Source organism: Eumetopias jubatus, unplaced genomic scaffold (genome assembly GCF_037043125.1).
Source record: "Eumetopias jubatus isolate StellerSeaLion01/CBP00866 unplaced genomic scaffold, mEumJub1_p1.0 scaffold_8, whole genome shotgun sequence".
NCBI classification, from domain to species: domain Eukaryota; kingdom Metazoa; phylum Chordata; class Mammalia; order Carnivora; family Otariidae; genus Eumetopias; species Eumetopias jubatus.
This window is the reverse complement of record NW_028274814.1, coordinates 7,782,766-7,803,107: the sequence shown is the minus strand read 5'-3', so window position 1 is coordinate 7,803,107 and position 20,342 is coordinate 7,782,766. Positions and strand designations below refer to the sequence as shown.

At 38.2% G+C, this 20,342-nt stretch overlaps 1 protein-coding gene across 1 annotated transcript in view; it reads right to left on the bottom strand.

Moving 5' to 3' along the window:
• Positions 1-20,342, bottom strand: part of MPP7 (MAGUK p55 scaffold protein 7) — a 287,565-nt gene that overhangs the window by 114,273 nt on the left and 152,950 nt on the right. Inside the window, exon 4 of the mRNA XM_028120937.2 lies at positions 1,831-1,908. Within this exon, the coding sequence (XP_027976738.1) occupies positions 1,831-1,908 (78 nt within the window). The remainder of the gene's footprint in view (positions 1-1,830; positions 1,909-20,342) is intronic.

The following is a 20,342-nucleotide window of genomic DNA, read 5'->3' as shown; positions in this document are numbered from 1 at the left end:
CAAGAATTCCCATTTGCTGGTTCTAGCTAAAGAAAGGGCTGGAACTTTTAACACGCCTCATGTTCTTCAAAAGAGATCTTCCCATCAACACTCTATTCCATTTTAGTCTATAGTAAGGATCATATAATTTCCTAAGAAGAAAAGCAAGACCAAGTAGAAAAAGAAATTACAATTGTGAAATAAATACACAGTACAGAATTCAAAATACGTACATATATTTTCATTTAAAAAGCCTTCTTAAAACACTGCATGAAATTTCTCTTTGCTCCTATTGTTTCTACCAAGCTAAAAATAATTGTTCTTATCTCTGGAAAAGGACTTTTCTCTAAAAGAAGGACATCATATAAATTATACACAAAAATAAAACCTGATAAAACTGATATATTCATTTGTTACATTGCAAAAAGTGATTTTACTTTTTCAAGGTAAAATTTTTGTTTTTCGAGGTAAAATAATCATAAATAACTGTTAACTCAAAAAAGTCACAAAAGGCTCTCTGCATTCTCTAGGCACTTTGTAACAATATTTTTAAAATTCACATATATTGCTCTGATGAATTAGAAAATGCTACATTTTACCCTATTTACGTAAGTCTCTAATTCTTTTAAAAAGCATTATTGTCATAATATGATTGGGCCTCAACCACATTGGAGAGTGACAAATATTTCCCCAAACCCTCAATAGTAAATGTTTTTAAAGTGATTTTTAAGACTTTCTCAAGTGCCAACCGCAGCTTACTAGAATTCTCTCTACATCTTTGCTCACCTTCACTTCAAAAATTTTGGTTCTATTAAGGCAGAGGAGTAAGCTTCCTCATAAAACACGGAAACCGAAACATCCCTATAATCTAATCTCTGTGGGTAAAACTGGAAGGGAGACTGAGGACTAAACAAATAGCAAACCACTTGGAGATTTATTACATGCGCTTTATTATCTAAATTAAAATAGAGAACATATATATAAGAAAATCAACTTCTGAAGATGGTCAGTTTTTTGTTTTTTTTTTTTTATTCTATGGCCCCGATATTTTACTAAACTGAACGATGGCTTGTTTTATCGTAACCGAGCAAAAACTTCAAAAAGCAACAGATAAGCTACAGGATATCGCTAAAACCCGCCTTCACACAAGACCTATTTCTCATCTGGCTTAGCGTCCTTTATAGTTTATCCAGGTGTGCTTTCAATTCATCCAAGTTTAAAAGTTAACAGTAAGAAACAGCAAGGTAGTTCCCTCCCCCAGATCGAAAATAAAATTATAGCTACAGGAAATTAACTACTCCATCAATGCCAACTGCTGCAAAAATTTATTTTTTGGTTATGAAGGTAATTTGGAGAGGTCTGATATCCATAAATCATTACTATGCTTTATAACCCATTTTAAAAACAATCCTGTCTTTTTATGTATTTCATAAGGCCTCGTTCCTATTCTAGTATCTGTCATTTTTTAGCACTGTCAGCGATAGACCTATCTCATTTGTCTTTATTTCTCCAAAGCATTCCTCCTGCCTGTGACTTTCTCAGAACTCCACTAGTTGACAGCTTCTCTCTCTCTCCCCGGAGAGTTAGAGGCTAAAAGTTCTGGTACGCAGTTACCAAGGTAGAACGAGGGGGTTATGTCCAGGCAAAAATTTTAGAGCAGGAAAGTGAATGAAAATCAGCATAGTATCTGCATAAGCTCCGTGATGACAGGACTTTGTGAAACATTTGCAGCTTCTCCTGGTTTTCGCTCCTAGTATCGCACGCATCTGTCATCTGGGGCAGGATGAGCTCTGCCCCAGGCCAGGCTCACGAAGGCTCAGAGTCCCAGGGAGCTCAGAGAGGCACACTTACATCATCGGCCAAGACGGCTGCACCGTGGAGGATGGGCACGGGGTTCTGCTTCTCATAGTAGTGGAGTTTTTCGTGAATCTGGAAGAAACACAAGTGAATGAATATAAGTTCACCTGCTAGCAAAGAGTGAGATATTTGAAGATTTTTATCGCTGCGTACAGAAACTGATCCACTAAACCTTCAAACAAAAATTCTATGTTTTTATAAACCTACAGATGACAAACCTGCATGTGTAATTCACCTATGGCCCAGTGTTTCTAATGTGATGTCAAATGGGGGGGGGGAGGATCGTTATCAAATAGAACCCACGTAAGAGCTAAACCTTTGTTTTTCCCCTGAATAATTATGTTAGTTTTATAAAATCTGTCATTTCTAAAACATATGGCTTCAATACTTTATCGGTCGTAGTTTATATTCCTGCTAAACACATAAATAATGATTAAAGCAAAGTGATAAGCCAGCAGCCGCATCCTGACCGGTTGGTATGTGATCACCACTAAGAACACGGGAACATGGCGCACTCCAGGAACACCCTGCCCAGCATGCTGTTCCTTTTAGGCTTTTTTTTCTCCCCCTAAATTGTCAACCTTTCCCCCCCAAATTCAAACTTCTAAGAAGCAAAGGGATTGCTCATAGAGACATTTCTCATAACTGTTTTGATGACATAATTTTCCGTACTGTAAAACAAGTAAAATTATATTATCAAATAATAACTTGCTCCTTCCTTTCCCACCATTCCCCCCAAAACCACAAAGGCAAGAATCTATTTTAGTGCATTATAAGACAAACTGAGTTCCTTAAAAAAATCTAGTATTGTCATTAAGAAATGCAAGATGCTTTGACAAATGCAAAACTGTTGGCTCTTAAGTTCTATCCATTTCAGCTCCTACACAGGTGCCCTTAAAATGTTATACTTGAAAACTTACTTGAACCTCTTATTTATAGTTGAAGAAATTACCCCCCACTATATATAAAAAAAACAGTTGACATCTCAGAATTTCCAGTTTTTAATAGGTATCAAGTAATACACTCATAGGTATCAAGTAATCGACTCTTTAATTAGACTCAAAGCTAACCAAACTCTCCTGTAAAAAGTCTGGAAGACAGATTTTATTTTGATTAGCCAGATGCTATTGCTAAGAGAGGATTCTATTACCTTTTTGGCAACCTGGCCCACAATGCAAAGTATCAGGGAAAGAATTTTGACACTTATGATATTACCAGAATTATCAGGGCCACATTTTTATTTAAAATCTTGGAACCTTCAAACATTAATCACAGTAGGGTAATAAACAAACTTTTAAGAACACAAGCAAGGAGCAAGATTTGATGTGAGAAACTATTAAAAGTATAATTTAAAACAAAACCATCCAACCTAAGAGCTAAATTAATTTTGCTTGAGTCTTTATCAAAAATTAGGTCACCTCAACAAATACTATCATAGAATACTGAGCTTAGCCTCTCATACAACTCATCTAGCTTTCTTGTGTCAACATCTGGTTCCCTCCAACAGTAAATATAGAGGCTCATACTTATTAGGTACTTACCATGGGTCTGTATTCCCTCCATAATAGTGACCAGAAAAAAAAAATAGTGATCGGTACTATCAGTAATATAGTCTTCAGTGAGTTTAGTATTTTAATCCCTTAACCCTCACAAGAATATTAAGAGGCAGATGGCACCATCATCCCATTTTACAGATAAGCAGATACACAGAAGTTAAATAAATAACTTGCTATGGTCCCACAGACAGAAGCAGTCGAGCTGAGACTTAAAACTCAGGCCACCTGGTTCAATGTCAGAGTTCTTCCTCACTCCCTATGCCCGCCTCTCAGATTAACATCTCGGCTGCCTCCCTCACTGACCTCATTCACTGCTGGATGAACAGCACAGAGAGGACGCTGAGCAGATACACGACAAGTACCACTGGCTATTTCCAATGGCTGCAGGATTAGGGATGGCTCCTCTCCACCCCTCCCTGTATTTTTTCTTTCCAACATTTCTTAATTTTTCCAGATTAATTTATATCGAGACCATATTGTAATTACAACTTAAAATTATATCCCTAAATAAATACATTATCTCTCTGCTTCATTTGCTTCTTCTGAGTATCTTTAAAAAAAAAAAAAAAGAGCCCCTCTTTCCACATCATCTTCTTTAGATCTTCACCCAAGGGATTTGAGAGCGTACCTCTACCCTGCCCACCTTGAGACTTTGTATCATATCAAGAATTTTTAGGGGCACCAGGGTGTTTCAGTCGGTTAAGCGTCTGCCTTCGGCTCAGGTCATGATCTCCGGGTCCTGGGATCGAGTCCCATGTCGGGCTCTCTGCTCAGCAGGGAGTCAGCTTCTCCCTCTCATTCTCCCTCTCTCTCTCTCTCAAATAATTAAAATCTTAAAATTTTTTTAAATGTTTTCCTAGAATTTCTAAATGCTGGTAACCCTATGTTGATACATGTTTTACTTCAGGACATAATTTTAAATATTAAGTTGATAGGAAAGTAAAAATTACTCTAAGTAATTTTGAGCTGTTCACAGTTTCCAAAATTACTGACTTTTATTAGCATTTATAATATCCAGGAAGAAAATTAAAAACAAAAATGATTTTTAAATTCTAATAAACAGGTAACACATATAAACTTCACCCCAAGGTTGTCCCACAGAACTCCTTGTAATGTTGAAAATGTTCTGTACCTGCTTGTCCAACATGGTTAGTCACTAGCCACATGTGTCTACTGAACACTTGAACTGTGGCTCGTTTACTTAAGGAACTAAAATTTTTAATTTTATTTAATTTTTATTAATTCAAATTTAAATGCCCACATGAGGCTAGTGGCTTTCATATCTAATAACACGGCAAAGCTTTTTATCACATGCTCTGTAACTTGCCATTACACACCAGAAAAATTCACTCTGATACAGCTTGGCCAATTTCCCTGAGCGGTTACCCTTTAGAACCCAACAGACAAATACGTAACCAAAGACACAGCATCTAATTACTAAATATCATGTATTGCCAAACCTGCAAAATCTCATTTAACTGAACACTTCCCTTTGCAGACTTAACCATGTAATAAAAGCACACTTCATTTTTCTCCCCTGAACGACAAAAGGAGAGCAAAGTGGAAGGAGCTACAGAAAGAAAGGAGACGGAAGTAAAGGAGACTGAGAGAAGGAGAGACTCTGGTTAGCTTCATACACTAGCAAAATAGGCAATTATTCAAAAGCAAGCTCCTAAAAAAAATGGCATGCCAAAATATTTAAAATACACTATTAAGAAAAAAGGACATTTGAAAACAGAGATATTTACAGTCCACTAAATAATGTGTCCATAAAGGTTTGTTTTCTATAATTATACTTATATCAGAAAAAGTCAGCTAAAATAAAAATTTCTATATGTAATCAATTCTTTAAGTTTTTTTTAAACATTTGAGAGAGAGAGAGAGAGAGAGTGTGTGTGTGTGTGTGTGTGTGTGCGCACGCGGCGTGCACACACAGGAGGGAGGGAGAGACGGAGTGGGGAGAGAAACACAAGCAGAATCCAAGCTGAGCACAGAGCTGGGCTCAATCTCACGACCCTCAGAGATCATGACCTGAGCCAAAACCAAGAGTTGGATGTTCAACCGACTGCGGTGCCTCTATATGTAACCAATTCTTATAGGAAAGCTCTAATTTCCTTCATCTACACACATCTTGAAATTTAGTGTTTGATTTTTGTAAAAAAAATTCTGAATCTGGTGCCAATAATTTATTTTGTGTTCACACATCACAGAAACTGTTTGAACGAGAGTATATAGAGCTTGACTAATCTCAATGCAATTCTTTGAAACTTCTCAGTGATGTGCAGAGGGAAACAGAAGAACCCAATCATGGTATTAAATAAACCAAAGCTGTAAAAACTCTTTTCCTGCCTTCTGTCATGAATATTAAAAAGCAATGAAAATAACTGCTCAGTAGTCTGATTCTCTATGTTAATAGTAGCTAAACCAGAACTGGCATCATGCGCGTGCGTGCGCGCATGCGCACACACCACACACCATCTACCTCATTTATTTAGAACATGGAGAGGAGAATTCTGAGTTTTAAAAGAAGATCCATGGGACACAATGGCAGCCAAGAGGAGCTGGGAATGACCTACTATGTTGCGTAGGGATTAAAAAAAAAAATAGAAGTATTCTAATGGCTGGGATCCTCTTTTAAAAATAATGATCTCTCTCTCAAAAAAAAAAAAAAAACCCCTCTTTATTAGGAAAGAGGAAATGTAAAACTGGAAAACCAACAAAACAATAACACAATAGTGTTAACCGTATGCCCTTCTTTCCAATTTTATCCCACTAATCTCTCTTGGCTAATTTTCTTAGCTAATAGCTCTGAAAAAATAAAATTAATAGAACTGATGAGAGTTGATGTTCTTGTTTTGTTTTTTTTTTAGATTTTTATTTATTTATTCATGAGAGACAGAGAGAGAGGCAGAGGGAGAAGCAGGCTCCCCACTGAGCAGGGAGCCCGATGCGGGACCCGATCCCAGGACCCTGGGATCATGACCTGAGCCAAAGGCAGACGCTTAACCATCTGAGCCACCCAGGCGCCCCGATGTTCTTGTTTTGTTCTCTCCCTTTAATAAGATAAATTCTGGCTACACATTGACATAGATCATATTATCATGTGAAACTGGTATCCATGCATTCTAAATGTATGAAGAGGGTTGTTTTTTGTTTCATTTTGTTTTTTTGTTTCTTAAAGATTTATTTATTTGAGAGAGAGAGCATGCACAAACACGAGCAAGGGGAGGGGCAGAGGGAGAGAATCTCAAGCAGACTCCCCGCTGAGCGCAGAGCCCCAAGCAGAACTCGATCTCATGACTCTGAGATCACGATCTGAGCTGAAATCAAGAGTCCAAGGCTTAACTGACTGAGCCACCCAGGCGCCCCGTATGAAGAGCTTAAAAAAAGTAAAAAGTTCAATATCACAAAATGCTTTCCATCATATATCACCATATTGTTTTTCCTATCTGACCAGGTAATATGGGAATTCTATTTATAGAATTTATTTATGGATTTCCGAATACTACCCATCCCATTGTGGCATTCTCACAAGGACCCTCACTTGGCTAGGATATTTTGGTCTCTTAATGTGCTGTGGAATCCACTGGTAATATTTTATTTAGACTTTCCTCATCAGTACTCTTAACTGAGGCTGGCTTTTTTTTTGGTCTTGTCTTTATTGGGTTTTGCTATCAGTGTTACACTCATTTCATTATTTTTTTAAACTATGGAAGCTTTCTTTTTATATGTTCTGAAAACATCTCAATGCCACTAGAGTGATCTCTTCTTTAAATATTTTATGGCATTCCCATGAGAAACCAAGTGGATCTGATACACTTTATCCCCCAACTTTATTTCTTCTGGGTGGTTTATGGCAATTTCTCCATTTAGGTTCTTCTATCTCTTCCATTGTCAGTTGCAGCAAATATCATCTCCTAGAAAATTATTTTTTTCCAGCCTTAAAAAATTCTCTGAATCTACTTAAGCAGAGGAGTCTCTTACGAGTCTTTGAATTTCCTCTGCTACATGTTTCTTTATCACCATTTCTTATTTGGTGCATCTTGCTTGCTCTATTTCTACCCTTCATCCCTTTAGTCGTTAACAAACATTGATTTTACTGTATTTTCAAGGAACCACCTTTTAGATTAGTTTTACTATTTTTGTTTTCTAATATTTTTTCTGTTTTCATCTTAGATCATTCCTTCTTCATGTAACCCACACCCACATAACACTTGAGTCATGTGCATCAAATTACTGTAAAACAAAAGAAAGGGCAAATTACCCTAATTGGAGTTTTATTCATTCATCAAACTGACTAAAGTAAGCACCCATTCCAGGAGAAAGAGACTCAGTATGGAAACAAAATATGGCAGGAGTATAAGTCATTCAAACCTATGTAGAAAGGTCAACAGCCTGGGAAAGAGACGGGGACATACATCATAGAAAGGGAAAACTTCAGTCAACCTACTCAATCAAGCAAGTTAAAATAGTATTTGTCTCTCTTTCCTTCACTGCTCATTAGCTGGGCAGCCGAGAAGAGGTTTCTGTCAATTTAATTTTTGCCATTACTTTAGCACTTACTTAAGTACAGGACAAGGACACACAGACCCCCTGTGCACTAAGGACTAGCTATCTAGTCAACCATAAAATCAGAAAAGAAATAATGGACTTCTCACTCCCTCTTATTCAGTGACACTTCAAATGATAAGAAATGCCAAAAGTTGTTTTCATGTGTTTTTTTAAGTTTTGATTCAAAGTCCAGTTAACCACAAGTATAATATTAGTTTCAGGTGTACAATATAGTGATTCAACACTTCGATACGTCATCTGGTGCTCATCACAAGTGCCCTCCTTAATCCCCACCACCTATTTCGCCCATCCCCCCACCCCCTCCCCTCTGGTCACCATCAGATTGTTCTCTGTAGTTAAGAGTCTGTTTCTTCGTTCGCCTTTTTCTTTTTTTCCTTTGCTCATTTGTTTCTTAAATTCCACATATGAGTAAGATCATATGGTATTTGTCTTTCTTCGACTGACTTATTTCACTTAGCGTAATGCTCTCTAGCTCCTACCAGGTCATCGCGAATGGCAAGACTCATTCTTTTTTTATGGCTGAGTAATATACTCCATTGTATATATACACATCTTCCCATTCTTTATAACTTCTCAAAATTTTGAAATGTTTTAATTATTAACGTCCCACTTTAAACACTTCATTTTTTTTAAATAAAGAAAATATGATAAGTTGCAACCCACACCAAAATTAAACAGATATTAGCCTGGTAGATTTGCTTCAAATATCTTATAAAATAATTCATCAGAGATAAGGCTAAAGACCCATCCTCCTTCCTCTCTGCCAAGAAAAAAACATTACGTTGAAACTGCCAAATAGATTCCCATATGCAATTTTCATTTTTTTAAACATATATACATTAATAAACAACACAAGCTATTTTTGAATGTACATAAATGGCACGGTTCCCTTGACACCTGGATTTTTCATTCAATACCATATTGAGACACCCAGCTCGATACATGTAGATATAGTTCATTCATTTTAACAGGTGAGTAATATTCTGTCATACAGAAGTTGACATACCTTTTTTTTTTTTTTAACTGAGAAACACAGTGGTTGTTTCTGCTCTTTGCTATCGATTATCCTTCCACACCACTCCTCCCTGTACTATGGTAGATACCCAACAGTGTTCGAGTGTTTCCTGAGTCCCCAGACCATTGCCAACACTTGGTGTCATCAGACATCTTGCTAATCAGATGGATAGGAAATGGGATCTCCCTGCGGTTTTCATTTATATCTTCTCCAATCTCTGACTTCTGTTTTCATGATAGTTTCAGAGACAGAGACATCCGCTCCCATCAGTTCTCCTCGTCCACAGCAACTGAACCATAGCTACGCAGCAGCTGCCTAGTGAAGAGCTACATTTCCTCTCATGTCTACCCTCCTCCCCCTCTCCCTGTGGCTCCATTAACACAGGGGATCAGCTGTCAAACATGATAAGTAAGTTCTAAGTGTCACTGCCACGCTGAGGTTTTTAAGAAATTGGCATGCTTCTTCCCTACTCTCCCCCTCCACCAGCTGCATGCAGACTATACCAAGGCCTTAACAGACAGCAAAACCACCAGATGGAAGGGCCTGGGTCCCCAAAACACCTTATGGAGGAGAGTGATGCATCAATCTGACATTTCCCTCTAAATGATCATGGAGCAGGAAACAAACTTCTACTGTACCTAAGCTATTACATTTTTTTGGACTACTTGTCAACTGTCCATCCTACCTTAAATAACACAGTGGCCCTGGGCAAACAGAAGTTATTTTAACTTGGCCAAATATATCCATCTTTTTCTATATGGTTGCACATTTTGTTTCTTAAGAAAACATTCCCTATCCAAATAAAGAGATTCTGGTGTGACTTCTCTAAAGTTTCATAGTTTTACTTTGTGTACTGAAGTATTAACTCACACGTACAAGAGCTCCAACTTAATCTTCTTCCAGAAGGACAGCACCAATTAATCTTTTCCCACTGATGTGTAATATTACTTATTTATCAATCTTCCACACACGAGTATCTATACCTGGGCTCTCCGTTCTGTTCTTTGATTTGTCTCTCTGAGCCCAAAACCGTTACTGTATTTTTATCTATACTCTTGACGTTTAGAGTGAGGAAGAACTTCTTAGCCCTTTATTATTCCACAAGGCTTTCGGTATAAACTTGCCAGCTACATGTATTCCATGAAAAACAAAGTTGGGATATCTTAACCACATTATCTCTCTGCATTCTGGCAAGGTTCCTAAATCTATCTTCCAATTCACTTTGCTCCTCTTAAACTGTATCTAATCTCTGAAGAACTATTCACAGAGGTTTTTTGAGTGTTTTTTTTTTTTAATGACTATACATCTTACTTCTATAAGTCAAATATAGCTCTTTTTACAAACCCATTTTTTCCTAGCACCCAGTGTTTTTCAACTTATAAATAAAGCCTTCTTTTATGGCTAGTATCATTTAAGTATCCTTATTTTATAGGCTATAAGACTGTTGTATTACACAGAGTGCTTGGCTTTTAACCTTGCTATGTGCAGTGCCTGAGGGTCGACTGTATTCTCAAATGTCTTGTAATCTGGAATTGTTAGTAAATCTTCAGTGGGGTTATATGAAAGAGTCCTAGGTTGATGGCATATCTTTTCAGAAATACTTCTTATTTGCTTCTGATGGATAAGTTTGCCATATCACCAGTCACTATGCTAGTTTCACAGTTTGAGATTCCTGGACTTTGTGGATAAAAACTCCAACTATAGGAGAGATCTTGGGGAAACGGTGCAGAAAGAGGATCCCGCTCTCACCTCCCTGAGACACATCAATGCTACAACTACATACGATGCAACTCACTCTGAAAACCACCTAGATCGGCAAAACAGATCTTCCACAGCTCAACAATTAAAGGGGAAGCCACATCAAGAAGGGGAAGGGGAAGAGACATGGTTGGGAACCAAACCCCCAGCCCCATGACTTACCAACAGGAGGGATATTACAAGCCTGAAGACCCTCTCTCTGAAAAAAGAGGGAATCAGACCCTGCAGTGGGGGGCCTGCACTGGGAATACGAGCCCCCCCGCCCTTGACACCTGGTTTGAAAACCAGCAGTGCCTAATTGTGAGAGCACTGAAAATCCAGACTTAACTCCAGGGGAGCCAGAGGGCTATGGGATACCAAGACCCCTCTCTTAAAGGGCCAGTGCACTATTACTGCTTAGTCTGAGACCCAGCCCAGAGGCAGCAGTTTGAAAAGCACCCGGGTTATACATGAAGGAAATTTATTGACTTATTTTATGGCGTGTGCTGGCGGAGCAGGGATTTCTACGCATTTTCTCCAAAACAGCAGTGCTGGCGGGAGCCATTTCTCTTGCCTTCTTCTAGCCATCGGGCCAGACGCTTGAGTGAGCCAGTTCTGACCGTCTCCATCTACCTTGCCAGCACTACGTGCCCTGCCATGGTGTTCCCTGTGAACCCAACCCACCTGCCTGCTCACCCTAGCAAGTGCCCCTCTAAAGCAGCTCCAGATCTGAGATACCCGGTGGGCAGCCTCAGTGGGGGCCAGCACCCCTCTGAAGCAACTCCTGTCCCAGAGAAATGGGGACCAGCCATGCAAACCTGTGTGCCCAAAACAACTACAGCCAGGACTCCCAGCCAGCTATGCTGGAAGCTAACCCTGCCCACCAGTATGACCATGGCAGCCACAGCCCAGTCACTCGGGCGGGGGGGGGGGGGGGGGGCACGGCACGTGCTGCCCACACAGGGACCCCCCCCCCCCCCGCTGTGAGTGCCAGGGACTGGTGACCAAAGGGAACTGTGCTTCTGGACCCACAGATGCCTTCTACATAAGGCCATTACCTTCAAGACCAGGAGACACAGCTGACATACTTCACACATAGAAACAGAGATTCAGACAAAATGAGGAGACAAAGGAACATGCTCCAAACAAAAGAAAAGATAAAAACTTGAGAAAGAGAGCTAAAAGAAACAGAGAAAAGGAATCTACCTAATAAGCAGTTCAAAGTAATGGTCATTAAGATACGCACCAGACTTGAGAGAAAGGTGGATGAACTCAGTGAGCAGTTCAACAAAAGATAGAAAACGTTAAAAAAGCTGAGGAATACAACCAAAATGAAAAATACACTACAGGGAATCAAGAGCAGATGAGAAAATGCAGAAGTACAGATCAGTGATCTGGAATATGGGGAAACAGAAAGCACCCAAGCTGAAGAGTAAAAGAGAAAAAAGAATTTTAAAAAATGTAGACTGGTTAAGGGACCTCTGTGACAAACTCAAGCATAACATTCACATTCTAGGAGTCATAGAAGGAGAAGACAAAGAGAAAGGCGCAGAAAACTTATTTGAAGAAATAATAGCTGAAAACATCCCTAAGGTAGGGGAGGAAACAGACATCCAGGTCCACGAAGCTCAGAAGCCCCAAACAAGATGAACCAAAGGATGTTCACACCAAAACATCTAATGATTAAAAGGTCAAAAACTAAAGATGAAGAGAGGTTCTTAAAAGCAGCAAGAGAAAAGCAAATAGTTACATACAAGGGAAATGCCATTAGGCCATCAGCTGATCTCAGCAGAAATATTGCAAGCCAGAAGAGAGTCACAGGCTATAGTCAAAGTGCTAAAAGGAAAAAAAACCTACAACCAAGAATACCCTACCCAGCAAGCTTATCATTCAAAACTGAAGAGAGTTTGTTTCCCAAACAAAAGTTAAAGGAGTTCATCACCACTAAACAAGTCTTACAAGAAATATTAAAAGCTTCTTAAAATGGAAATGAAACGATCAGAGCTAGAAGAAAATTACGAAAGGAAAAAAATTTCACTGGGAAAGGCAAACATACTAAAACCAGAAAATCACTTATAAAGCTATTACCAAGGTTAAAAGACAAAAGTAGTAAGAGCAATTGTATCTACAGATATTAGTTAAGAGATATAAAATAAACATAAAATGAATATAAATAAAATATATAAAAAATAAAAAAATTTAAAGTAAACTATGACATCAAATATATAAAAGATGGAGGGGGGGCTAGAATGTGTTCAAACTTAAGTGATCATCAAGTTAACAGAGACTGCTACATACATAGCATGTTGTAGCTGAACCTCATGGTATCCACAAACCAAAAACCTATTACAGATACACACAAAAAAATAAAGAGAATGGGATCCAAGCATAGCAGCAGAGAAAGCCATCAGGTCATGCAGGTAGAAAAGAAAAGACAAGAAGGAACAAAGAACTACAAAAACAACCAGAAAACAACGAAATGGCAATAAGTACATGCCTATCAATAATTACTTGAAATATAAATGGTCTAAATGTTCCAATCAAAACACATATGGTGACTGAATTAAACACACACACACACACACACACACACACACACACACAGCCATCTATATGCTGCCTACAAAAGACTCATTTCAGACCTAAAGACACATACAGACTGAAAGTAAGGGACAGAAAAAGATATTCTATGCAAATGGAAGAAAAAAAAGCTGGGGTAGCAATACTTAACATCAGACAAAATAGACTTTAAGACACAGACTGTAAAAGAGACAAAAGCATATATAACGATAAAGGGATCAATCCAACAAGAGGATATAACAATTTAAATATTTATGTACCTAAGACAGGAGCAAGTAAATATATAAAGCAAATATTGAGACATAAACGGAGAAATTGACAGTAATATCATTATACTAGAGGACTTTAATACCCCAATTATATCAACGGATAAATCACTCAGACAGAAAACTCATAAAGAAACAGGGGCTCTGAATGACACCTTAGACCACATGGATTTAACAGATATGTACAGAACATTCCATCCAAAAGCAGTAAAATACACATTCTTTTCAAGTGCACATGAAACATTCTCCCAAACTGATCACATGTTAAGTCACAAGTCTCAAGAAGTTCAAGAAGACTGAAATCCTATCAAGCGTCTTTTCGACCATAATGCTATGAAACTAAAAATCCACTACAAGAAAAAACTGGGAAAAAAAAAAAACAACCCACAAACATGTGGAGGCTAAACAACCAATGGGTCAACAAAGAAGCTATGGAGGAAATAAAAAAAAAAAAAAAAACCTGGAGACAAGTGAAAATGGAAATGCAATGGATCAAAATCTTTGGCAAAAGTAGTTCTAAGAAGGAAGTTTATAGCCTACCTCAACAAACAAGAAAAAGCTCAAATAAACAATCTAATCTTATACCTAAAAGGACTAGAAAAAGAAGAACAAAGCCCAATGCCAGTAGAAGGAAGGAAATAAAGATCGGAGTGGAAATAAATGAAATAGAGTTAAAGAACAGAGAAAAGATTGATGAAACTAAGCATGTTCTACTATGAAAACACTGATAAATCTTTAGTCAGACTCATCAAGGAAAAAAAGAGAAAAGGACTCAAATAAAATAAATGAAAAGAAGCTACAATTGACACTACAGAAATACAAAAAATTGTAAGAAACTATTATGAAAAATTATGCAACAAATTGGACAACCTTGAAAAAAATGGATAAATCACTAGAAACACAGAACCATTCAAGAGTGAATTAGGAAGAAATAGAAGATCTGAAGAAACAAATTACTAGTAATGAAACTGAATCAGTAATAATAACTAATAATAATAATAATAGACAAGAACCAAAATCCAGGACCAAATGACTTCATAGGGGAATTCTACAAATTATTTAGTTTCAAGTTTTTATTTAAATTCTAGTTAGTTTACATATAGTGTAATACTGGTTTCAGGAGTAGGATTTAGTGATTTATCACTTACATACAACACCTGGTACTCATCAGAATCACTGCCCTCCCTTAATGCCCATCCCCCCACCCTCCTCCTTTCCAGAAACCCTCAGTTTGTTCTCTACAGTTAAGAGTCTCCTATGGTTTGCCTCCCCTTTTTTCTTCCCCTATGTTCCTCTGTTTTGTTTCTTAAATATGAGTGAAATCATATGGTATTTGTCTTTTTCTGACTTATTTCACTTAGCATAATACACTCTAGTTTCATCCACATTGTTGCAAATGGCAAGATTTCATTCTTTTGGATGGCTGATATTCCACTGTATATACATATACATATACCACATCTTCTTTATCCACTCATCAGCCATTGGACATTTGGGCTCTTTCCATAATTTGACTATTGTTGACAATGCTGTATAAACATCGGGGTGCATGTGCCCCTTAAATTAAGTATGTTTGTATCCTTTGAGTAAATACCTAGTAGTGCAATTGCTGGGTCCTAGGGTAGCTCTATTTTCAACTTTTGAGGAACCCCCATACTGTCTTCCAGAGTGGCTGCACCAGTTTGCAATTCCCACCGACAGTGCAAGAGGGTTCCCCTTTCTCTGCCAACATCTGTTGTTTCCTGTGTTAATTTTAGCCATTCTGACAGGTGTGAGGTGGTATCTCATCATAGTTTTGATTTGCATTTCCCTGATGAGTGATGTTGAGCATATTTTCATGTGTTTGTTAGCCACCTGGATGTCTTCTCTGGAAAAATGTCTATTCATGTCTTCTGTCCATTTCTTAGCTGGATTGTTTTTTGGGTGTTGAGTTTGATAAGTTCTTTATAGATTTGGATACTAGCCCTTTATCAGATATGTCATTTGCAAATATCTTCTCACATTCCATAGGATGCCTTTTAGTTTTGTTGTTTCTTTCACAAACTTTTTATCTTTTTTTTTTTTAATTTATTTATTTGACAGAAAGAGACACAGCGAGAGAGGGAACATAAGCAGGGGGAGTGGAGAGGGAGAAGCAGGCTTCCTGCAGAGCAGGGAGCCCAATGCGGGGCTCGATCCCAGGACCCTGGGATCATGACCTGAGCCGAAGGCAGATCCTTAATGACTGAGCCACCCAGGCGCCCCACAAACTTTTTATCTTAATGAAGTCTCAATAGTTCATTTTTGCTTTTGTTTCCCTTGCCTCTGAAGACGTGTCTAGTAAGAAGTTGCTACGGCCAGTGTCAAAGAGGTTGCTGCCTGTGTTCTCCTCTAGGATTTTGATGGTTTCCTGTCTCACATTTAGGTCTTTCAACCATTTTGAATTTATTTTTGTGTATGATGAAAGAAAGTGGTCCAGTTTCATTCTTTTGCATATGGCTGTCCAGTTTTCCCAACACCATTTTTTGAAGAGATTGTCTTTTTTCCATTGGATATTCTTTCCTGCTTTGTCTAAGATTAATTGACCATATAGTTGTGGGTTCTACTAAACCCTTCCCAAAATGTTCCAAAAAGCTGAAGAGGAAGGAATGCTTCCAAATTCATTCTACAAGGACATTATCCTGATACCAAAATCAGACAAAGACACTACAAGAAAGGAAAATTACATGCCAATATTCCTGATGAATATAGATGCAAAATGTTCAACAAAATATCAGCAAATCAAATGCAACAATATATTAATGGGATCATTCATCATGATCAAGTGGGACTTATTCCAGGGATCAAAGGATGGCTCAATATCCTCAATTCAACATGACATACCACATTAAAAACGAAGGGTAAAAATCATATGACCATCTCAATAGATGTGAAAAAAGCATTTGACAAAACTCAACATGCATTAGTCATAAAAACTCTCAACAAAGTGGATACTGAGAGAACTCAAAATAATAAAGGCCATGTGTGACAAACCCACAGCTAACATCACACTCAAGGGTAAAAAATAAAAGCTTTTCCTCTAAGATCAGGAACAAGACATGGATGCCCACACTCTTGCCACTTTTATTCAACATACAGCCACAGCAATCAGACAAGAAAGAAAAATAAAAGGCACCCAAATCGGTAAGGGAAGAAGTAAAATTGTCACTATTTGTGGAAGACATAATGCTATATATAGAAAACCCTAAAGGCTCCACCAAAAACAAAACAAAAAAAACTATTAGACTAAGGGCACCTGGATGGCTCAGTAGGAGGAGGGTGCCACTCTTGATCTCAGGGTCATGAGCTCAAACCCCACATTGTGTATAGAGATTATTTAAATAAATAAACTTAAAAAAAACTATTAGAATAAATGAATTCAGTAAAGTTGCAGGGCACAAAATTATATATTCAGAAATCTGTTGTGTTTTTATACATTAATAATAAACTGTCAGAGAAATTAAGAAAACAATCCCATTTATAAGTGCACCCAAAAAATAAAATACCTAGGAATAAATTTAACCAAGGAGGTGAAAGACCTATATTCTGAAAACTATAAGACACTGATGAAGTCAATTGAAGAAGATACAAGTAAATGGAAACACAGCTCATGTTCGTGGATTGAAAGAATTAATATTGTTAAAATGTCCATATTACCCAAAGCAATCTGCACATTTAATGCAATCCCTATCAAAATGCCAACAGCATTTTTCATAGAACCAGAATAATCCTAAAGCTTGTATGGAACTATGAAAGATCCAGAATAGCCAAAGCCATCTGGAGAAAGAATGAAGCTGGAGATACCACAATCCCAGACTTCAAACTATACTACAAACCTATAGCAATCAAAACAATATGGTACTGGCACAAAAAATGGACACAAAGATCAATGTAGCAGCCCAGAAATAAACCTATGCATATATGGTCAACTAATCAATAGCAAAGGAGGCGAGAATATATAATGGAGAAGAGAGAATTAATTACATTTTTAAATAAATAGTGGAAAGCCACATGTGAAAGAAACTGGACCACTTCCCTACACCATACACAAAAATTAACTCAAAGTGGATTAAAGACCTAAATGTAACAAACGAAACCATAAAACTCCTATAAGAAAATAAAGGCAGGGGGTCCCTGGGTGGCTCAGATGGTTAAGCGTCTGCCTTCAGCTCAGGTCATGATCCCAGGGTCCTGGGATCAAACCCCACATTGGGCTCCCCTACTCAGTGGGGAGCCTGCTTCTCCCTCTCCCTCTGCCTCTCCCCCTGCTCACGTTCTCTCTCTCTCTCTCTATCTCTGTGTCTCAAATGAATAAAATCTTTTAAAAAAATTTAAATTTAAATTAAAAAAAATTTTTTTAAAAGGCAGTAAATTCTTGGACATCAGCCTTAGCACCATTTTTCTGGGTATGTCTTCTTAAGCAAAAGAAACAAAAGCAAAAATAAACAAGTGGAACTATAGCAAACTAAAAACTTTCTACACAGCAAAGGAAACCACCAACTAAATGAAAAGGCAACTTCCTGCATCGGAGAAATCATTTGCAAATGATACATCCAATAAAGGGTTAAAACCCAAAATATTTAAAGAACTCATACAACTCAACACCACAAAAACCAATCTAATTTAAAAATGGACAGGGGGAGCCTGGGTGGCTCAAATGGTTAAGCGTCTGCCTTTGGCTCAGGTCGTTGATTCCAGGGTCCTGGGATCGAGTCCCGCATCAGGCTCCCTGCTCAACGGGGAGCCTGCTTCTCCCTCTGCCTCTCTCTCTCTCTCTGTCTCTTATGAATAAATAAATAAAATCTTAAATAAAAATGGACAGGGGACCTATATAGGCTTTTTTTTTTTTTTGAAGAAAACATCCAGATGGCCAACGGACACATGAAAAGATGCTCAACATCACTAATCACCAGGGAGAGGCAAATCAAAGCCACAATGAGGTATCACCTCACACCTGTCAGAACGGCTATCATCAAAAAGACAAGAAACAAGTGTTGGCAAGGATGTGGAGAAAAGGGGACCCCCATGCACTGTTTGGTGGGAATGTCCCTTGGTGCAGCCACTATGGAAAACAGTGTAGAAGTTTCTTAAAAATGTTTACATAGAACAACTGTATGATCCAGTAATTCTACTTCCGGGTTTTACCTGAAGAAAATGAAAACACTAATCTGGAAAAGACATATGTACCCCTAATTTTATTGCAGCATTATTTACAATAGCCAAAGTATGAAAGCAACCTATGGGTCCATCGATTGATGCATGGATAAAGAAAATGTGGTGTGTACCCATACACACCCACACGCTATAATATCACTCAGCCATTAAAAAAAGAATAAAATCTTGCCGTTCATGACAACATTGATGGACCTTGAGGGTACTATGCTAAGTGAAGTCAGTCGGTCAGAGAAAGACAAACACCATAGGATTTCACTTATATCTGGAATCTAAAAAACAAAATAAGCGAACAAACAGAAACAGACTTAAAAACACAGAGAAACTGGTGGTTGCCAGAGAGGAGGTAGTGGGGGGGATGGCAAAATAGGTGAAGGGCATTTGAGGTACAACCTTTCAGTTATGAAATAAATAAGTCTGGGGATGTGAAGTACAGGATACGGGATACAGTCAGTAATATTGTAATAACATTGCACAGAACAGATGGTGACTCCTCCTATCATAATGTTTTATGTAATGTACGTAATAATCAAATCACTATGATGTACACCTGAAACTAATATATGCATGTCAACTACATGTCAGTTACAAATAAAAAATTGTCTTAAAAAAACCCTCAAACGCCACACCAGGGACCAACCAGTTCACAGTTACAAATTCTGAAACTAGACTTTCTTCAGTTTCTACCTAATCCCAAGAAAAGATAACCCAAATTCCTGGCATATCTCTAGAAAGGTAGCTGGTAGTTTTCTCAACTTCCCACTCACTAACAGAGTAACCCTAGAAAAGGAGCCATTTGGGGCACCTGAGTGGCTCAGTCGTTAAGCGTGTGCCTTCAGCTCAGGTCATGATCCCAGGGTCCTGGGATCGAGCCCTGCTTCGGGCTCCCTGCTCAACGGGGAGCCTGCTTCTCCCTCTCCCACTCCTGCTTGTGTTCCCTCTCTTGCTGTGTCTCTCTCTCTGTCAAATAAATAAATAAAATATTTTAAAAAGAAAAAAAGAAAAGGAGCCATTTTACGTGTGGGTCTCTGTAGTAATTCCCTGCCTTTACCTGGCCTAAATGTCAGAAGAGCGCCCCTCCCTCCCCCCCCCCGCAATCTCTGGGCAACCTCTCCAACACAGCAGCATCATAAGCTTAAGCAGTTCCCAGTAGAGTATTTACTTTACTTTTTGTTTCTCAAACAAGTGGATTTCCCTTACTTTCCTACAAGCTTAGTTATGCATTTAAAAGAATGTCTGCAATTACGTACCTAGAATTTCTAGGGACTTATTGTAGGAAGTAGGAGGCTGGGTTGATTATTTAAATGTAAATTAATGCTGGCTTCTAAAAAGACAGCATCTAGTGTCCTTGCACACTATTATTATAAAAGGGGGGAAAATCACTTTTTACCTGCAGGAGGAGATTCTAGGTACCTTTACATCTGAGCCTCCTTGAGTTACGTGCATTTGGCTTGTGAGATCCATTTTGGTCTGTGTTTCCACCTGATCTTGATACATCTTTTTTAAAGTTGAAAATAATAGTTCCTCTGGTTTGGAATAACTTTTCCAGGGTTAAAGCAGAGATCCTTATAATGCTTGTCTTTAGACCCA